Here is a 22,023-nt window from a genome sequence, read left to right on the forward strand (position 1 = left end):
CATTATCTCTCTAAGAACGATCTTCTTGACCCTAATGAGGGTGGCTCACTCAACTGAGACCGCTCTCCTCTGTCACAGATGCTCTGCAAAGCTGACTCTCTCTCCTCTGTTCTCATCCTCCGACATCTTTCCGCTGCCTTCGACACCGTGAACAATTAGATCCTCCTCTCCACCCTCTCACGCTCTGCACACTCTAGGATTGCACACTACCTGGAAGGTTGCTCCTAACAGGTGGTGTGGAGATGATCTGTGTCTTCATCATGTGCTCTCACTAGTGGTGTCCACTAGGGCTTGGTTCTAGGCCCTTTTCTCTTCACACCAAGTCACTCTGCTCTGTCATATCCTCACATGGTCTCTCCTATCATTACTATTTGGATGACACTCAACTATTCTTCTCCTTCCCCCCCTTCTGACACACAAGGTGGCAACATGCAACTCTGCATGCCTGGCAGACATCTCGGCTTGGATATCGGCCCACCACCTTTGCACAACCTCGACCAAACAGCTGCTCTGCCTCCCGGGGAAGGCATGTCTGCTCCAAGACCTCTTCATGACGGTTGACAACTCTACAGTGGTCCCCTCCCAGAGTGCAAAGAACCTTGTCGTGACCCTGGACAACACCCTATTGTTCTCTGCAAACATCAAAGCAGTGACTTGCTCCTGCAGGTTCATGCTCTACAACATCCCTAGAGTACGACTTTTCAATGCTAGCATGACTAGGTTTTCTCAATTTAACTCACCCAGTGCATCGTTTGGCCATGTTTTTCACTTTTGGGTCCGTTCCATCAGTCCTAATGTACCAACCCGTATGGTAAAGAATTATGAAAATCCGATAAGAATCTTGTATGGCAGAAGATGAGTACAAAAATTGATGTAGTAATCTAAGTATCTGGCAAGTTTTTCCTTATGTCAGTGGCGTATATGTGTTAACTTGTTTGCCATATATGACATGCATGATTTCATTTCCTACATAGATATGGTATGACATATGAGACAAAATACATGAGTCATCTATAAATATTACAGAAAAGGTATACATTCTGACAATATAACCTATACAAAATAAATGCTTTCCTTTATAAGTTTCACATTCAAATATAAGGGCGCAGTGGTCTAAGGCAGTGCTAGATGTGCCGCTAGAGATCCTGGTTCCAGGCCGCGACCAGGAGACCCATGGGGCGGCACACAATTGGCCCAGCGATGTCCGGGTTAGGGGAGGGTTTGGCCGACAGGGACATCCTTGTCCCATCGCGCTCTAGCGACTCCTGTGGCGGACTGGGCGCAATGCATGCCGACACTATACACTATTGCCAGGTGTACGGTGTTTCCTCCGACACATTGGTGCGGCTGGATTCCGGGTTAAGTGGGTATTGTGTCAAGACGCAGTGCAGCTTGTCTGGGTTGTGTTTCAGGGGCCGCACGGTTCTCAACCTTTGCCTCTCCCGAGTCCGTACAGGAGTTGCAGCGATGGGACAAGACTGCTTTCCCTCTTCTTCACCTCCTGCTTTCCCCTTTCCTCTTGCACCTTCTGCTTTTATCCTCCCTCTCCCTCCTTTTCCCCTTCCTCCTCCTGCTGCTCCACCCTCTCCCGTGTTCTCCCTCCTTTTCCCCTTCCTCCTCCTGCTGCTCCACCCTCTCCCCTGTTCTCCCTCCTTTTCCCCTTCTTCCTCTTGCTGCTCCGCCCTTTCCCCTGTTCTCCCTCCTTTCCCCCTTCCTCCTGCTGCTCCGCCCTCTCCCCTGTTCTCCCTCCTTTCCCCCTTCCTCCTCCTGCTGCTCCGCCCTCTCCCCTGTTCTCCCTCCTTTTCCCCTTCCTCCTCCTGCTGCTCCGCCCTCTCCCCTGTTCTCCCTCCTTTCCCCCTTCCTCCTGCTCCGCCTTCTCCCCTGTTCTCCCGCCTTCTCCCCTGTTCTCCCTCCTTTCCCCCTTCCTCCTCCTGCTGCCCCGCCCTCTCCCCTGTTCTCCCTCCTTTCCCCCTTCCGCCTCCTGCTGCTCCGCCCTCTCCCCTGTTCTCCCTCTTTTCCCCCTTCCTCCTCCTGCTGCTCCGCTCTCTCCCGTTCTCCCTCCTTTTCCCCTTCCTCCTCCTGCTGCTCCGCCCTCTCCCCTGTTCTCCCTCCTTTTCCCCTTCCTCCTCCTGCTGCTCCGCCCTCTCCCCTGTTCTCCCTCCTTTTCCCCTTCCTCCTCCTGCTGCTCCGCCCTCTCTCCTGTTCTCCGTCCTTTTCCCATTCCTCCTCCTGCTGCTCCGCCCTCTCCCCTGTTCTCCCTCCTTTTCCCCTTCCTCCGCCTGCTGCTCCGCCCTCTCCCCTGTTCTCCCTCCTTTTCCCCTTCCTCCTCCTGCTGCTCCGCCCTCTCCCGTTCTCCCTCCTTTTCCCCTTCCTCCTCCTGCTGCTCCACCCTCTCCCCTGTTCTCCCTCCTTTCCCCCTTCCTCCTGCTCCGCCCTCTCCCCTGTTCTCCCTCCTTTCCCCCTTCCTCCTCTTGCTGCTCCGCCCTCTCCCCTGTTCTCCCTCCTTTTCCCCTTCCTCCTCCTGCTGCTCCGCCCTCTCCCCTGTTCTCCCTCCTTTTCCCCTTCCTCCTCCTGCTGCTCCGCCCTCTCCCCTGTTCTCCCTCCTTCGGCATTCCAGCTCCTGCTCGTCCTCACGGCAGACTTTGCTTCTTTTTTCAATAAGGGTGATATTTTGTGCGTCAATGTCAGACAGTGCAAGTGCTTTGAAATGTGTATGTCCCATGTATATGAGACCTTGTAAGCTAAGCCTTCTATGTCTTGTATTTTTTTATACAAAACATTTCTGTTCTGTCTAAATGTTACCCACCCATAGAAGTCAGATATTACAAGAATGTTTTATGAAACTGCTGCCACATATATTAATTACAAGTTCCAGGTAGAACATATAGAATCATTTAACAGAATTCTTATCTTTTCCATATGGGAATCCCCGCCCACCTGGTGTGCTGGGGGAGCTAAATCTGGTGAGCTACATCTGGTGTGCTGGGTAAGCTACATCTGGTGTGCTGGGGGAGTTAAATCTGGTGTGCTGGGTGAGCTAAATCTGGTGTGCTGGGTGAGCTACATCTGGTGTGCTGGGTGAGCTAAATCGAGTCCACCTGCTGTATCTTTACCAACCCAGAGATTCAAGGGGAGGAAAATGATGTGTAGTGAGTAGACTCCGCCAAATCATGGGAAAACAAAAATATAATTACTTGACCCCCTGGAAAGAATTAACAAAAAAACTGAGCAAACTAAAATGCTATTTGGCCCTTAACAGAGAATACACATTGGCAGAAACACTGTGACTGACCCAAAAATAAAGAAAGCTTTGACTATGCACAGCCTTGCTATTCAGAAAGTTTGCCGTAGGCAGACCTGGCTCTCGATCGGACCAGCTATGTGCTCACTGCCCACAAAAGGAGGTGGAAACTGAGCTGCACTTCTTAACCTCCTGCCAAATGTATGACCATATTAGAGACACATATTTCCCTCAGATTACACAGATCCACAAAGAATTTGAAAACAAATCCAATTTTGATAAACTCCCATATCTATTGGGTGAAATACCACAGTGTGCAATCCCAGGAGCAAGGTGTGACCTGTTGCCACAAGAAAAGGGCAACCAGTGAAGAACAAACACCATTGTAAATACATATTTACTTATTTTTACTTTTTTGCTTTAACTATTTGCACAACGTTACAACACTGTATATAGACATAAAGACATTTGAAATGTCTTTATTCTTTTGGATCTGTGTGTAACATTTACTGTTCATTTTACAAGCCAATAAAGCCCCTTGAATGAATTGAATACTCCTCACGTCCTCTCTCATTGCCTCCTTCTCAAACCCATTGGAGGAGAAGGTCACAGGGGTGGGACCTCTGGCTTTCTCATCCAATGGGTTTTGAGAAGGAATCTTAAGAGAGCTGACACGAGAAATTCTCCCTCTGAGTGGATTTTATCAATTGGGTTTTTGTGTCACCTCTAATCTAAATGTCCATATTTTATCATGGCAAGAAAGGGCACCATGTTCAAAGGACCATTTAACAATCCATATTTCAATTTCTTACCAAGTTCAGCGCACACATATATATACAATAAGACACAGTATTGGTTTTTGCCTATCAGTTCATAGTATATTAGCTCAAGAGTACTGCCTTGCAACATGAAGGCTTCAAGGAATTTCCATGCATTCCCTAAACAGCAACCGTTCTTGTTACTCGTCCAGGTATGAATGGATGCCTTCCGACTGCGGCAGCGCACGCCTTGTATATGATGCAATTAGCATACAACCATGTAAATCTACAATGGCTGCTGTGCTGTTGTATAGGTAGCATTAAACTGGCTTTGTCTCACTTTCTATCAAATTACATCACATATTTTTACTCCCATTCTAGAGTTCCCAGGGGAACCATAAGAAATGCAATGTGTAGAGAGCTAAGCTTACACGGATACTGTTGGCTAGGGCCAGTGAAACGCTGTGGGGTGAGAGGGATGCGAGGGATAATGGATCTGTAGCCAGGTGAAAATGAGAAATCCAAGATGGCTCCCATCCTCTAATTAGGACCTGAAAGAGACGGGTTTCAGGCAGTGTGTGTGCACTGTCCACAACCTGTCTGCAATGAGCTGCGTTTCAGTCACTTAAAACTGGCTCTCCAAATCTCATTTGATTTGTCACATGCGCCGAATACAACAGGTGTAGACCTTACTGTGTAATGCTTACTTACGAGCCCTTAACTAACAATGCAGTTCAAGAAATGGAGTTAAGAAAAGATTTACAAAATAAACTGAAGTCAAAAATAAAAAGCAACACAATAATGAAGCTATATTCAGGGGGTTTAGGTTAGTTGAAAGTAGGGGTAAAGTGACTGCATAGATCATAAACAGCAAGTAGCAGCAGTGTAAAAACAAAGGGGGGGGTGTCAATGTAAATAGTCTGGGTGGCCATTTGTTTAATTGTTCAGCAGTCTTATTGCTTGGGGGGTAGAATCTGTTAAGGAGCCTTTTGTACCTAGACTTGGCTCTCCGGTATCGCTTGCCGAGCGGTAGCCGAGAGAACAGTCTATGACTTGGGTGATTGGAGTCTTTGACAATTTTTTGGCCTTCCTCTGACCCCGCCTGGTATATAGATCCTGGATGGCAGGAAGCTTGGCCCCAGTGATGTACTGGGCCATACGCATTACCCTCTGTAGCGCCTTACAGTCGAATGCCGAGTAGTTGCCATACCAGGCTGTGATGCAACCGGTCAGGATGCTCTCAATGGTGCAGCTGTAGAACTTTTTGAGGATCTGGGGACCCATGCCAAATCTTTTCAATCTCCCAATGGGGAAAAGGTTTTGTCGTGCCCTCTTCACGACTGTCTTGGTGTGCTTGAACCATGATAGTTTGTTGGTGATGTGGATGCCAAAGATCTTGAAACTCTCGACCCGCTCCACTACAGGCCCGCCTTTTCCCGTAGTCCACGATCAGCTCCTTTGTCTTGTTTACATTAAGGGAGAGGTTGTTGTCCTGGCACCACACGGTCAGGTCTCTGACCTCTCCCCTATAGTCGGTCTTATTGTTGTTGGTGATCAGGCCTACCACTGTTGTGTCATCAGCAAACTTAATGATGGTGTTGGAGTTGTGCTTGGCCATGCAGTCGAAGGGTGAACAGGGAGTACAGGAGGAGACTCACCCCTGAAGGAACCCTGTGTTGAGGATCAGCGTGGCAGATGTGTTGTTACCTACCCTCACCACCTGGGGGCGGCCCGTCAGGAAGTCCAGGATCCAGTTGCAGAGGTGTTTAGTCCCAGGGTCCTTAGCTTAGTGTGGGTACTATGCTGTTGAATGCGGAGCTGTAGTCAATGAACAGCATTCTCACATAGGTGTTATTTTTGTCCAGGTAGGAAAGTGCTGTGTGGAGTGCGATTGCATCATCTGTGGATCTGTTGGGGTATTCAAATTGGAGTGGGTCTGGTGTTGATGTGAGCCATGACCAGCCTTTCGAAGCACTTCATGGCTACCGAGGGTGGTAGTCATTTAGGCAGGTTACCTTCACTTCTTGGGCCCAGAGTCAGCTGATAAGGTCTAGACCTGGGTTCAAATTTTATTAGAAATTGCTTTAGCTTGGCTGGAATGCCAGATGGGTGAGGTTTGCAGTTTTGTGACTACTCTATTTGATACCTTGCTAGCTCAACAAAGCAACAGATAATGTATTTGAAATGTTTTTTAAATGGTATTCGATGCCAGCTCTTCACAGTGTATGTTTCAGCCATACTATGTAAGCATTATACAGGGTCCATAATCAGGTGATTCACCTTTGTGAGCTACATCATTGGAGAAACAACAAAGGATGGGAAAAGTGTCAGTTCCTTGGAGGCTAATGGGAAGACTGTAGTAGTGGAGTTGGGCAGGGACAGTGTTTAAAGTGTGGGCCCCATTGTGACGGGCTCTTGTGCGTTTGGTCCTCTGCAGGTGGATGAGGAGGTGGCGCGCCTGGCGTCCATGCCAGGATGGCGAAGGGACATCATCAAGAAAAAGCTTGATGAAGAGAAGTGAGTGAGAGGCGGTGCTACCCATCCCATTACTCCAATCAGGAGCTTACACTGTTACTCCATTATCTCTTCAATGGTCTCTGATTTGTCCTCCCTTCTGTCAATTTCTCCGGTTGTTTGTCTGTTTGCCTTGGTTAATGTTTTTTTTTAAATCTTCTCTTTTCCCCCCTCAAGTTGTGTTGGGTGGGTTGATAAAAAAAGTCATGTAGATCCTGAAATATTTAGAGCATATAGCTAGCTACCTACTGTATAACCACTATACACATTATTTCCTGTAGTCGTTAAGTAACGTTTTGAATGCCATGTATTAATACTGTATTTCCTTAAATTCCTTTTTGTGCCTAACTTCTCCGGGTCGGACAGGGGGCAAAAAAGGTAAGAAAACATTCTATAAAATGTTCATTTATAATATGCCACAAACTATTATATATATTGGAAAGGAGACCTAGGTTTCACTGTCTTCCCTGGCAAAATAAAGGTTCAATAATACAATACAAATGATTGAATCCGTAGCCCAATAAACAGCTTTCCCGAGTCGTAGTGGGAGCACCACACAACATATCATTGCGTGACTCCATGTTTATTTCGATATTATATCAATATTTGCGCATTTCCGCCACCATTTCTCGCATAATACATTTTACCGAGACAAAAAGATCCCACATTGTCTAGCGTGTTTTGCTTTGTCAACATTTGGAAAGTTTACCAAAAAATGAGCTGTTTTCCATTATCCCTGTTGTGACATTCTTTATCCGACACGTACTTTACTCACATAAAAAGGTTGCATGGGAATCCTGGTTAGTAGTGATGCCATATAGCATGCAGATTTTTGGTTTCACATGGACTGAAAAGATCAAGGTTTCCAACTACTGGTCAGTAATATTAGAATAACACCCATCATTTCATACATCCCCCTGCAGAGTTATAATGAAGCAGTCAAACTCTCATATAATAAATATTCATAAGACATCATATAAAATGGATCAACTAGAGGCAAGCATGGCATTATATTGACGTATCAGCCCTCAAATGTTGCTGCCTTTTTGATACAATAGGACTCGGTCATTAACAATCAGCAATCAGCGTTAGGTGACGAACTCATTGATCCTGCTCATTGTAATACGACACGTTTAAAAGTGAGTTAAATCCTCCATAAGGCAGAAGTCTCTTTACCTGGTATGTATTTAGAAATGACACCGTAATGTATGTTTACTAGGTGGTAACCAGTTATAGGAGGTACCAAAAGTATTCATTGTTACCAGACCAGGGTCAAATACTTGAGCTTTGGTTTGCCCGGTACAATGGAACCAATAGAATTGTCCCAAAAGTTTAAACTCCCAGCTAATTTAAGCCCATCTCAAATATTTACATTTGACTGTGGTGACCTAGCCTAAAATCCAGAATCTGTTTTGTGCTTACATTCCACTCATTGTACTCCGTGTCATGACAGACAAGGAGAGGTGAGCTAAACAGACTGGGTCCCAGGGTAATAGTGACCTTTTTATTTACTCAACAGGGTCAAACCGAGCAAGCTATACTGGTAACGCATGCACCATAGTTACCATGTAAAAATAACATATCAGAGACAGCACAGTAGAGTTCGGGTTGGCCCAGAATCAGGCAATTGTTTCTTAATACAAGCTGAAACAGTCACACATTGAATCACACTGACACCTTGTATTCACCTTCCCTCTTATTGGTGCACTCAGAAAAGAAGATGAGCTTGCAAACAAGGCAAAGGAGAGCGGGGAGAAGAAAGAGCAGGAGCGACTACGGACCATGGGTTACAACGAGAGCAAGTTGGCGCCATGGCAACGGCAGATCATCCTGAAGAAAGGAGACATAGCGAAACAGTAGATAGGGCCTCCCCATCCAACCCTCTTCCCCTTCAATGTCAACCAACCAACCCCCAACCACTACCAAAATCCCCTCCCATACCCAACCCTCATCGCACCCCACCCCAACCAGGTTTCCACTAGATCACAAAGTCAGATTCCAGAGCCACAAAGGCAAAATTAGCTACAAAAATGTGCATTTTGGCATTCATTTAAGGTTATTAGGGTTTAGGTTGAAAATAAACGTGAAATTATAGAAATAGGCAGAGTTTAGCCATCATTTCGACTTTGTGGCTGTGTTAACTAGTGACGACCCACCAAACAGGACCATGCCACCTCCCAACATGCTTTGCAGCTCTGCCATCCTGAAATGGTGTGGCCGCACCAAGGTCCCGTGGACAAAAACTGTACGTGTCGCAACGTTAGCGGTGTCTGATTCAAAGGACAACATGAGCACATTGAATAGATGCTCCTACCCCTTTTCTCCTGTCAAAACATTTGGCTAAATTACTGTACGTATCGCAACTGTATGAGACCCTTAGACTTGAATCATATACACTAGCTTTACTTTACATTATTTAACATGACTCTGTAGGAATTTCCCACACAATTCCACACACTTGAACAACCTTTGTCAATGTTGATCTGTTGGTCTGTCTTGTTGGCCTTTGTGGGAAAAGTTGTCATTGCTATAGGTTGAGCAGTTTGTCATAAATAGAAAAACTGTCCACGATCTGTTTTCTCTGCATTTGATTCACCCGCACTTACATTGATAATTGAGCTCTAAAACTAGACTGTTGTATTCTACTGTAGGTTTGCTTTTAGGATGGAAAATGTCATGGTTAACATAATAAGCAATGGCATTTTGATACTGTATATATCATCTCCATGTATTGCACAAAGACCTATATTCTACTTAATGATGCTATTTTTCATTGAGCCCATCTGAACTTCAAGAGATATTGTTGAAACAGGAAATAGATAAAGTCCCTCCTGTATCTGTTATTTTGTACATTAATATCATATGGGTAACTGCAACCATAAGTCATTTAAAATGGGTTTATTACTATTGTTAGTTGTGGATAACGTAATTTAAGAACAAAAATATAAAAGCAACATGTAATGATTTCAATGATGTTACTGAGTTACAGTTCATATCAGGAAATCAGTCAATTGAAATGAATTCATGAGGCCCTAATCTTTGGATATCACATGACCGCGAATACAGACTGGTCACAGATAGCTTTTAAAAAAAGTAGTGGATCAGAAAAGCTGTCCGTATCTGGTGTGACCACCATTTGCATTGTGACACATCTCCTTTACGCTGTTGATTGTGGCCTGTGGAATGCCCCACTCCTCTTCAATGGCTGTGCGAAGTTACTGGATATTGGCGGAAACAAACCGCTGTACACGCCAATCCAGAGCATCCCAAACATGCTCATTGAGGTGACATGTCTGAGTATGCAGGCCATGGAACTGTGACATTTTCAACTTCCAGGAATTGTGTATAGATCCTTGTGACATGTGGCCGTGCATTATCATGCTGAAACATGAGGTGATGGAGGAGGATAAATAGCACGACAATGAGCCTCAGGATCTCGTCACGGTATCTAAAATGCAATTGTGTTCGTTGTCCATAGCTTATGCCTGCCTATACCATAACCCCACCGCCACCATGGGGCACAATGAAGAGATGGAGAAGTGCAAATAGGAAGCAAGGGAACTAACAAGGATGAGCCAGAGAGCTAGGGAAGAAGGGATGGGGAAGTGAGAGAAAAATCTCCACAAAAAGAGAAGGGAATTAGTGGAGGTTATCCCCACATAGGTCACAGGTAGGCAATAACTTTTTTTTCAATTGTTTTTCTTTCTTTGTGAACGCACCATTATGGCTTTCTTTTCTATTTTATCATCAAAGCAAACCGTTCACCTACACGAAGCCATGCATGCTGTCTGCCATCTGCCCGGTACAGTTGAAACCGGGATTCATCCAGGCCATCGAAGGTGAGCATTTGCCCACTGAAGTCAGTTACAAAGTCGAACTGCAATCAGGTCAAGACCCTGGTGTGAACGATGAGCAGGCAGATGAGTTTCCCCAAAAAGGTTTCTGACAGTTTGTGTAGAAATTCTTTGATCTTGCAGGTAAAGAAGCCAGATGTGCAGGTCCTGGGCTGGCATGGTTACACGTGGTTGGTTGGATGTACTGCCAAATTCTCTAAAACGACATTGGAGGAGGCTTACAGTAGAGAATCTGGCTACAGCTATGGACATTCCTGCAGTCAGCATGCTAATTGCACACTCCCTCAACTTGAGACATCTGTGGCATTGTGTGAGAAAACAGCACATTTTAAATTGGCCTTTTATTGTCCCCAGCACAAGGTGCACCTGTGTAATGATCGTGCTGTTTAATCAGCTTCTTGATATGCAACACCTGTCAGGTGGATGGATAGTCTTGGCAAAGGGGAAATGCTCACTAACAGGGATGTAAATAGTTTTTACAATTTTTTATTTAACCTTTATTTAACTAGGAAAGCTAGTTAACTTTGTAAACACATGTGCACAACATTTAAGAGAAACAAACTTTTTGTGCGTATGGAAAATGTCTGGGATGTTTTATTTCAGCTCATGAAACATGGGACTAACACTACATGTTGCTTTTATACTTTTGTTCAGTTTGAGCATTTAACTCTTTTTTTACTTTTCAATGCCCTTATTGTGATCACGGTGAATTGTTTGTGTTGCATGTGTCTTATGGATGTCATAATTGACTGTGTTGTCCAACCAAAAGCACATCTCTTGTTATCCAAGAGGATTGAACACTCCACAATCATGCTAATTAAAAAACACGTAATATTTAGCAAATCGCTATGAGTTCAACAAGCAAACATGTTTTCTTTTATCGATGTATAAAATATTAGGAGCACAATCATAACAGAAGTCTCATCAGCACACTGAATATTGCAAAAGTCCCACAAATATATCAGTGTCCTTTATCTGGCTTTCACCAGTAAACCTTGGAATGTAATATTTTATGAGCAGATCCTTTTACTAGAGGAGAGTTCTCGCTCTCTCTCACTTACTATATTTTCAATCCACCTACTGTTTTTTTTTTAGGTAAATGTTGTAGTTTTTTTTGGTAAAGGGACCAAACTATAGGTAACTCGGGCATTCTCTTTTTTTTTTTTTTTAAATGACCGTTGACACATTGTTGGTTTCGTAGGATAATGTGCACTAATGCTGTGGCTGGAGTTGTTGGTCCTCAGAAATGTGCCAGACGTGTCTTTCTGAATGTGTATATAAAACATACAGTATATCCCCAATGTCAGAAAATGTGCTACAGGTTTACTTCATATGTTTTGGGTGTACATTTTTGCAAATGCATCAAACATAATATATAATGAAATGCATGGTCCTTGTTGAGAAACTATTTGGAAATATTCAATTCATTGGATGGCATATTGATGTGAAAATGTAAAACTAAGTAAACGTCATTGCCATTAGAAGATTTTCTATACATTTAATACTGTATATAGTAACCCTCAATACTTTGTTGTTTCATTGTTCCCATATTACAGTTCTCAGCCTTGCTTACATAGATTGTTGGTTCATGAATGTAAAACTATAATTTCAGATTGTCTGGCAAAATTAAGGCAGCAATACAATTTTAAAAACATTACAATGTAATGTGTTAAACAAATCAAAGTGTTAAACAAATCAAAATATATTTTATATATGAGATTCAAATAGCCACCCTTTGCATTTATGACAGCTTTGCACACTTGGAATTCTCTCAACCAGCTTCATGCATTTAAATTAAAAGTTAATTTGTGGAATTTATTTCCTTCTAAATGCATTGGAGCTAGCAACAGCGTGTTAGCTAGCAACAGCTAATTCCTTGTTACGGAACCCTAACCGTCTGCATGCGTGCGCCATTGTGCATAAATTTATTTGTCCCCCCACACCAAAAGCGATCACGACACGCAGGTTAAAATATCAAAACAAACTCTGAACCAATTATATTCATTTGGGGACAGGTTCGAAAAGCATTGAACATTTATGGCAATTTAGCTAGTTAGCTTGCACTTGCTAACTAATTTGTCCTATTTAGCTAGCTTGCTGTTGCTAGCTAATTTGTCCTGGGATATAAACATTGAGTTGTTATTTTACCTGAAATGCACAAGGTCCTTTACTCCGCCAATTAATCCATACATAAAACGGTCAACCGAATCGTTTCGAGTCATCTCTCTTCTTTCCAGGCTTTTTCTTCTCTTGACTATATTACAATTGGCAACTTTCATAAATTAGGTACATTACCGCCACTGAGCTCGTTCGTCTTTCAGTCACCCACGTGGGTATAACCAATGAGGAGATGGCACGTGGGTACCTGCTACTGTAAACCAATGAGGAGCTGGGAGAGGCAGGACTTGCAGCGCAATCTGCGTCAGAAATAGAACTGATTTCTATTTTAGACCTTGGCAACTCAGACGCTCGTTGGCGCGCGCGAGCAGTGTGGGTGCAATAATTGAATAACATAGATTTCTAAATGTATTTTGCAACGCTCGCACACGCGAATGGTGTAGTAAGCCTTTTAACCCTTGGCAATGCAGACGCTCGTTGGCGCAATAATTGAATAACAGATTTCTAAATTTATTTTGCAACACTCACAAGCGGTGTGGTCAGCCTGTGAGTCTACAATTTCTCTGAAATTCTGCTGGACAATTGCCGAACAACTGAACGTTATGTCACACTAAGTTGTTTGCAAGAGAATCTCTTTCTTTGAGTTGGACAGGTACTGTACTTTTATGAATAGTTTTTAATTACGTTTTGTCAAGAGGGAATAACACAGCAGCGTCGACCGTGGGGCGCTACACTCATACCCCTTTCTAATCGATTTAATGGTGGCGTTTTCAGTGTGGGTATATGCAATTGTTTTGTTTAGAGGGATGGCACCACTGGTTCAAAAGTGGTGTTGCAAAATTCATACATGTATTTTCTGGGGCCTCATTTATAAACTTTGCATAAATTTCACACAATTTCTGCCTGCGCCATTTTTGAAAGTCTGCCCACGCCATACAAGCGCAAGTTTCCTGTTATAAAAATCTGACCTTGTCATAAAACTGCGTGAAGGAGCATTAGAACTCTGCCTGAAAAATACCTTCCATTCACTTTTTATGGTGACAATAACGCCCTTATTTATTTATTTATCTAATGTGGAAATATTGGCATTAGGCCATGGCATGCAGAAGACTAATTGTTGTTTAATATTTAGTTTATCAATAGATTATTGGGTTTCTATACCCTGGCTTGGTATAGGCTCAGATTAAATATGCAACTATCTCACACCAATACTGTAGCATACCCATACTGTCAAACATTTCACATAAACTACCGGTCTATTTTGTTGGCAGGATGATAAATCTTTAACAGTAATTTATGCTGTATCTGGAAAAGGACCTGCAGGAAGTACGGGGTGCTGCAGCAGCCTCTGATAAATCAGAATGAGCTTTTTTTAAGGTTGTGATCCATATATTTATTTACAAAGCTAGGAGACTGAATTTCAATATCCACCCTCCGGGAAGACAATCTGTTCCTGTATTGAGTATTTGTGCCGCCATAGAAACGGCCCCTCTCAACACATATTGATCTCCAATATAGGCAATGAAAGCCAAGGATCTGATATCATGTACCACCTCATGATGCCAAATATGGAAAAGTTACAACCAAGAGCAGCACAGTCTAAACTAGCAACAGTCACAGCAAATGACCATTCTTATTTCATCAATACTATCAAGTACAAGTATATTAAGGTTATAATATTGTGGAGAACAATCTAATGGACAATTATATAAATGGAGGATCTTCAGAGGAGAAAGGGGAGGACCATCCTCAGTGAATTTCAGAACAAAATCTAAATAGTGAAACATTAAAGTTATTATTTTTAGATAAAACTGTTAAATATATTCACGTCACAAACTAATGTATTAAAATACAGTTTTGCAGTGAAGGTCTACAGTAACCTCAACAGCATTCGATAAGGTAGCACACCATGGTGTAGCTTCCCGTCCTCCTCTGGGTACATTGACTTCAATACAAAACCTAGGAGGCTCATGGTTCTCACCCCCTTCCATAGACTTACACAGTAATTATGACAACTTACGGAGGACATCCTCCAACCGATCAGAACTCTTGCAGCATGAACTGACATGCTCATAAAAAAAAATATTGTCCTCCCTCATCCTAAACGGCACCAACCGACACTGAATTCGATGTAATTTATGACATAGGGCAAAGAAAAATGGACAAATCTTACCCTCTTGAATTGCTCTGTTTTCTCTACATTGTACATCAGTGTGAAACCCTTTTTTTTTATCTCACAAAAGTAGTGCCTTTTTTACTCCTGTATGAAAAGGAATGTCAGTTATTGTATGACTCCTTCGGGAACATGAACTAGAGGTCGATCGATTAATCGGAATGGCTGATTTAATTAGGGCCGATTTCAGGTTTTCATAACAATCGGTAATCTGCATTTTTGGACACCGATTATGGCCGATTACATTGCACTCCGCGAGGAGACTGCGTGACAGGCCGACTACCTGTTATGCGAGTGCAGCAAGGAGCCAAGGTAAGGTGCTAGCTAGCATTAAACGTATCTTATAAAAAACAATCAATCTTAACATAATCACTAGTTAACTACGCATGGTTGATGATATTACTAGTTTATCGAGCTTGTTCGGCGTTGCATATAATCGATGCGGTGCCTGTTAATTTATCATTAAATCACAGTGGGTGATTTAACAAGCGCATTCGCGAAAAAAGCACTGTCGTTGCACCAATGTGCCTAACCATAAACATCAACGCCTTTCTTAAAATCAATACACAAGTATATATTTTTAAACATGCATATTTAGTTAATATTGCCTGCTAACATGAATTTCTTATAACTAGGGAAATTGTCACTTCTCTTGCGTTCCGTGCAAGCAGTCATGGTATATGCAGCAGTTTGGGCTGCCTGGCTCGTTGCGAACTGTGTGAAGTCCATTTATTCCTAACAAAGGCCGTAATAAATTTGCCAGAATTGTACATAATTATGACATAACATTGAAGGTTGTGCAATGTAACAGCAATATTTAGACTTAGGGATGCCACCCGTTAGATAAAATATGGAACGGTTCCACATTTCACTGAAGAATAAACGTTTCGTTTTCGAAATGATAGTTTCCGGATTTGACCTTATTAATGACCTAAGGCTCGTATTTCTGTGTGTTATTGTGTTATAATTAAGTCTATGATTTGATAGAGCAGTCTGACTGAGTGGTGGTAAGCAGCAGCAGACTCGTAAGCATTCATTCAAACAGCTCTTTCATGCATTTGCCAGCAGCTCTTCGCTGTGCTTCAAGCATTGTGCTGTTTGACTTCAAGCCTATCAACTCCCGAGATTAGGCTGGCAATACTAAAGTACCTAAAAGAACATCCAATAGTCAAAGGTCTATGAAGTACAAATGGTATAGAGAGAAAAATTCCTATAATAACTACAACCTAAAATGTCTTACCTGGGAATATTGAAGACTCATGTTAAAAGGAACCACCAGCTTTCATATGTTCTCATGTTCTGAGCAAGGAACTTAAACGTTAGCTTTCTTACATAGCACATACTGCACTTTTACTTTCTTCTCCAACACTTTGTTTTTGCATTATTTAAACCAAATTGAACATGTTTCATTATTATTTGAGACTAAATTGATTTTATTGATGTATTATATTAAGTGTTCATTCAGTATTGTTGTAATTGTCATTGTTACAAATATATTTGTATAAATCGGCATCAGCTTTTTTTTGTCCTCCAATAATCGGTCTCAGCGGTGAAAAATCATAATCGGTCGACCTCTAATATGAACCCATCACAGCCAGAAAAGGTGAGGAGTTTGTTATACAAAATAGGAAAAAGATTCCTATGTCGATTATTTTAGATTCTAAAAATAAAACAGATTTTCGCTCTTCTCCCTAACAGCAAATGGGTGCATTCTTGTTCATATGTTTTCCAGTTTAAAAAAAAAACCTTTTCATCATATCCTCGATTTGCACAAAATACTTACTTGCCAGCTTGCAACAGAATATTTCAGCCACTAGCAGATGTGCGTACGCATGGTCTAAAGTTTGCAGGGAGGTGAGCACATTCTCACGCCAAGTTACTTTTTTATACATTAATAAATTCCTGTTTGCGTGAACTGGCGCACACACATTTTGGGGTATATTTTGTATGTACACACGTAAATGAGGCCCCTGGACATTACACCTGACTGCACTGATCTCATGACCTGGTCATACTCTGGATCCTATTCGTAAGCTATGAGCCTAGGGCTAGGGCTTTTATTGTCAGGTAATGTGAATTGGAAACACTCCTGGCCAAAGGTGTATCAAACCCTTTCAAACCTAGTTATTATTCATCCTGAATCTGATATCAAAACACCTAGAGACAACTTCAATGGACAACATACTCTGTCGTTTATTGAACTTATTTTCCGTTGCAAAACGTTTTTCTATGATGTGAAAGAGTGAATGTCTTGTAAACGCATTCCTCTGACAAAGACCATTTGATACTGATGTCTGAATTGGGAAAGACCTTGTACTCAACTCCACCCCTCCTGCCACCTGACTGACTGTTCATAACCTGTAATACATTCAATAGATGGAAGGGGTTTCATCACCCACTGGAGACTTGAACACAGAACGTCACTCAGAGAGCTGTGCATGCCAGTGTGTTAGACAGCCACATCTTTACATTTGGGCAAATAGACTATAGAAATGCCACTCTACTTCTGGTTAGGCAGCTGAAGTTGTACACTACACAGAACAGATTTTGATTTGTTAGGTAAAGTGTAGGCATGCTGTCTTTAGAAGCACATCAATATGATATGTACAACAGAAAATGTATCAAGCTGGGCGGCATTTGTGCAATGTCCACATGTAGCCTACACCTCAACGGATAAGTTATAGCCAGTTATATAATATTGTTCTAGGACAGCTGAGCTGACTGAAGACCACGGGCATTCAACTTGCAGTAGTTGATATCGGTTCCACGGTAACATGTATTGTGCCTAACTGTTTTCTTGCCTAACATCATTATTTGGAAACGGTATATTGATGATATTTTTGTTCTATGGAGGGGTGATGCAAAACAGCTCCAGGCGTTCCATGCTTTTCTTAACTACTGTTCTGATCATTTGAGATTTACTATGCAATCTGATACACGTCAAATCAGTTTTCTTGATCTTCTGATCTTGTGTGAAGATAATGTTCTTTACACTGATCTTTACAAGAAGCGTACTGATCGTAACAGTTTGTTGAGGGCTGATAGTTGTCACCCACTTCCCTTGAAAAATTGTTTGCACTACAGCCAATTCTGTCAAATCAAAAGATTTGGAAAATCAGATTTCGACAGAAATATGGCTGAGACGCAAAGAAAGTTCAAGGAGAAGGGCTACAAAAATGATCAGATTAATATTGCTATTGAGAAAATTAAAAACAAAACATGACCTTTTTCAAGGTCAGTCTCGCAAAAAGACGCATTGCAACTACCCGCTATTCAAAGCGTTCTGAACAAATTAAGGGAATCGTTCACAAACATTGGCACATTCTAAAATCCGATGATAGTCTCGGTAATGTCTTTTCGGACCTTCCCTTGGCCGTATTCTCACGGGGCAGAAATCTCAGAGACCAATTGGTACACTCTGATTTACCACCCCAAGATATTCCTGAACAATGTGCTCAATGTAATGGCACTTATAAATGTAGATCCTTCAAACACCCACAAACCGGGAAATCGATCCCAATCAAAGGTGTTATTACGTGCCCCACTAAGGCAGTTATTTATCTTATAACTTGTCCTTGTGGTAACAAATTGTGGGTAAAACAAAGCTCGAATTAAAAGTACGTATCTCAGAGCATCGTAGCACCATTAGGTGTAAAAACTTTACTTACCCAGTTTTCGTCTCTGCGTTATATTGGCCTCGAACATGTCACCATCCCTAGGAGAGGGGGTGACCTTGATAATTTATTGTTAAAACGAGAGGCTGCCTGGATCTTTAACTTAAAGACCCTTGCTCCCTTCGGGCTCAACGTAGACTTTGATCTGAAGACATTCTTGTGATTATTGTGACTGCCATTGTAATTGTTTGTAAGCTTGTGTAGTCAAAAATGAATTTATGATCGTATGCTATCCATTTGTTGTTTGTATGTCATTTTAATATTTGAGAATTAACCAATGATTTTAGGCCACTCTTGGCCATGATTACAGACGCCTGTGTCTTTTGACACTATATAAACGAGTGTTTGTGATTATACCCTGATGAAGACAGCTTGGCTGTTACGTTGGTAATTAAATGTTTGCATCCGAGCTCCTAGAGTGTGCGGCTCTCTTATTTTCAAAAATGTATTTACATACCTTGATGAAACGTTGAAACTAAGTTGCAAGCTACTTTCATAGCAAGGCGTTGTATAACGAGTGTTTTATGAAACACATTCCAGACACTGGCTCTTGCTATCTTACCATGACTGATTTAACAAAGAAATATCAGCTAGATAGGCTAGCCAGCTGCAGCTATCACCAAGCTATGCCAGCCAGGTGCTGTCAGCTTGACTAAACACAAGGTCAGTGCAGGCTTTAGCCAACAACTGAATTAGCTGACGGGTTTCATTTGTGCAACGTTCCAACAACTTCTTAAATAACAACAATCTGGCAGCCTATGGACAAACAATAAGAATAAGAAGCTACGTGGTGAGTTGATGCCTATTCGGCAGCTTGTTGGCTAGGTGAATTGATCATGCTATTCGTATGCGTTGATTGTTGGCAACCTTGTACTTTCCGAAGTTTGTGTTACAGATTCCTGTTGGAACGTTCCCCAAATTATACCCACCCTAGCTGACCTTCTTGAGATGAAGAGTCAGTCAGGAGGAGAGAAGTCCAACTTCAAAACCATTTCTTTATTCATAGCAGAGCTAGTTTATCTCGCTGTACTCACTACTGCACCTGTAGCACTGTACCTACCATCTCTCTAAAAAGTCAAGGGGTGTGAATACTTTCTGAAAGCACTGTACCTACAATCTCTCTAAAAAGTCAGGTAAACAATACTTTCTGAAAGCACTGTACCTACCATCTCTCTAAAAAGTCAGGTAAACAATACTTTCTGAAAGCACTCTACCTACCATCTCTCTAAAAAGTCCAGGGCTGTGAATACTTTCTGAAAGCACTGTACCTACCATCTCTCTAAAAAGTCAGGTAAACAATACTTTCTGAAAGCACTGTACCTACCATCTCTCTAAAAAGTCAGGTAAACAATACTTTCTGAAAGCACTGAACCTACCATCTCTCTAAAAAGTCAGGTAAACAATACTTTCTGAAAGCACTGTACCTACCATCTCTCTAAAACGTCCAGGGGTGTGAATACTTTCTGAAAGCACTGTACCTACCATCTCTCTAAAAAGTCAGGTAAACAATACTTTCTGAAAGCACTGTACCTACCATCTCTCTAAAAAGTCAGGTAAACAATACTTTCTGAAAGCACTGTACCTACCATCTCTCTAAAAAGTCAGGTAAACAATACTTTCTGAAAGTACTGTACCTACCATCTCTCTAAAAAGTCAGGTAAACAATATTTTCTGAAAGCACTGTACCTACCATCTCTCTAAAAAGTCAGGTAAACAATACTTTCTGAAAGCACTGTACCTACCATCTCTCTAAAAAGTCCAGGGGTGTGAATACTTTCTGAAAGCACTGTACCTACCATCTCTCTAAAGAGTCAAGGGGTGTGAATACTTTCTGAAAGCACTGTACCTACCATCTCTCTAAAGAGTCAAGGGGTGTGAATACTTTCTGAAAGCACTGTACCTATCATCTCTCTAAAAAGTCAGGTAAACAATACTTTCTGAAAGCACTGTACCTACCATCTCTCTAAAAAGTCAGGTAAACAATACTTTCTGAAAGTACTGTACCTACCATCTCTCTAAAGAGTCAAGGGGTGTGAATATTTTCTGAAAGCACTGTACCTACCATCTCTCTACAACCGGTAGACTAAGTTTAAATTTAATTTTATTCAACATAGGCTAATTGACATCATTTGAGTCAATCAGAAGCTTCTAAAACCATGCCATCATTTTCTGGAATTTTCCAAGCTGTTTAAAGGCACAGTCAACTTAGTGTATGTAAACTTCTGACCCACTGGAATTGTGATACAGTGAATTATAAGTAAAATAATCTGTCTGTAAACAATTGTTGGAAAAATTACTTGTGTCATGCATAAAGTAGATGTCCTAACCGACTTGCCACATCTATAGTTTGTTAACAAGAAATTTGTGGAGTGGTTGAAAAATGAGTTTTAATGACTCCAACCTAAGTGTATGTAAACATTGTACATCGCTTCTGTGTTTTCTACTTTTTAAAACACTTGTTTTCGTTTTGGACAACAGTGTTAGTACTGTTCTGAACACATCATGTTGGTTGGATTTTACCGTCACCTCAAGCTAACTTTGGCCGGCTAGCCCCGGCTAGCTCCGAATAGCTAGGTTACCTGGCTGTCACAGGACTGATGTTTCTGACCTATGTATAAGCATGTCGGATTCCTCTGATTTGGAGTCCGATTTGGAGATGAACGGTGAAGCCATGAACTGTGAGACCTGTGATATGTTTGCCGTAGTGAAACAGGAAGAATTTACTGACTTACACTTGTGAACAGTGTCAACAATTCATTGTTATCATTTTCATGCTACTACCAAAAATAGGTTGTGGTGTTGAACTCTGTTGCGATCTTCTCTGGCTACACTGCTGGTTGAAATACTGTAATAATGTTCCTCTATGAATTTGGAGTACATTGGGGTGGGGGGGGTGGGTACATTTATCCGTTTCAAATTATAAGTCTATAAAATCTATGTGTAGGCTGTCTGTCACGCGGGACTGGGTGTGTGAGGTAAGAATCAGGCGCAGAGAGCAGAGTTCCAAAGGGAAAAGTGCACTTTAATATGGCACCAAAATACAATGCCCAAAACACAGGGCGCGAGAAATACTGACCAACCCAAAACACAGGGTACACGGTTTCGAGCATGAACACACCCAACGACACAACACGTAACACTAAATTAATCCCGCACAAAACACGGGCGGGTTTACCAGCCTTAAATAAGGAAGCACATCAGGAAAACACAATTAAACACAGTTGCAACTAATAAGACAAAACAAACAGAAAAAGGAAAAGGGATCGGTGGCGGCTAGTAGGCCGTTGACGACGACCGCCAAGGCCCGCCCGAACAGGCAGGGGAGCCAACTTCGGCGGGAGTCGTGACACTGTCCCTAAAAATAAACAACAAAAAACTGTAAGGAATAACTATAGAGTTGAATAATACCTTCAGTATAAACAGGAACAGAAAACAAAAAAGAAGTGGGCCTCCATCCCCAACCTTCCATCCCATTCCCCCAACCCCACACAGCCAGCATGTCTCCATCTAACTCCCTGAGGGTCAATATTGGATATATGGGCATGCCATTTCGATTCCCACTTACATTTTTTAAAAATTTTGTGCCAAATATAAATTGTGTGAACAATAATAAGACCAAAGCGTAGTTTACATTATTTAAGAGATATATCAGTGAAGACCATGTCGTGTCTTTGGCATCATTAAAGGTGAA

The 22,023-nt window shown here is 42.0% G+C and overlaps 1 protein-coding gene across 2 annotated transcripts in view; it reads left to right on the forward strand.

Annotated features, from left to right (window-relative positions):
• The window catches only part of LOC115102704 (espin-like), a 133,649-nt gene extending 114,919 nt beyond the window's left edge, over positions 1-18,730 (forward strand). The window contains exons 13-15 of one of the 2 annotated variants that reach the window (XM_065005560.1): positions 6,437-6,516; positions 6,871-6,891; positions 8,226-18,730. In XM_065005560.1, coding sequence (XP_064861632.1) covers positions 6,437-6,516; positions 6,871-6,891; positions 8,226-8,373 — 249 coding nt within the window. In that variant the 3' untranslated portion in view covers positions 8,374-18,730. Of the gene's footprint in view, positions 1-6,436; positions 6,892-8,225 lie in introns of those variants that run through there. The other variant, XM_065005559.1, reaches the window with a different exon arrangement.
• The last annotated feature ends 3,293 nt before the right edge of the window (positions 18,731-22,023 follow it).

The sequence above is a fragment of the Oncorhynchus nerka genome, linkage group LG20 (genome assembly GCF_034236695.1).
Source record: "Oncorhynchus nerka isolate Pitt River linkage group LG20, Oner_Uvic_2.0, whole genome shotgun sequence".
NCBI classification, from domain to species: Eukaryota; Metazoa; Chordata; class Actinopteri; order Salmoniformes; family Salmonidae; genus Oncorhynchus; species Oncorhynchus nerka.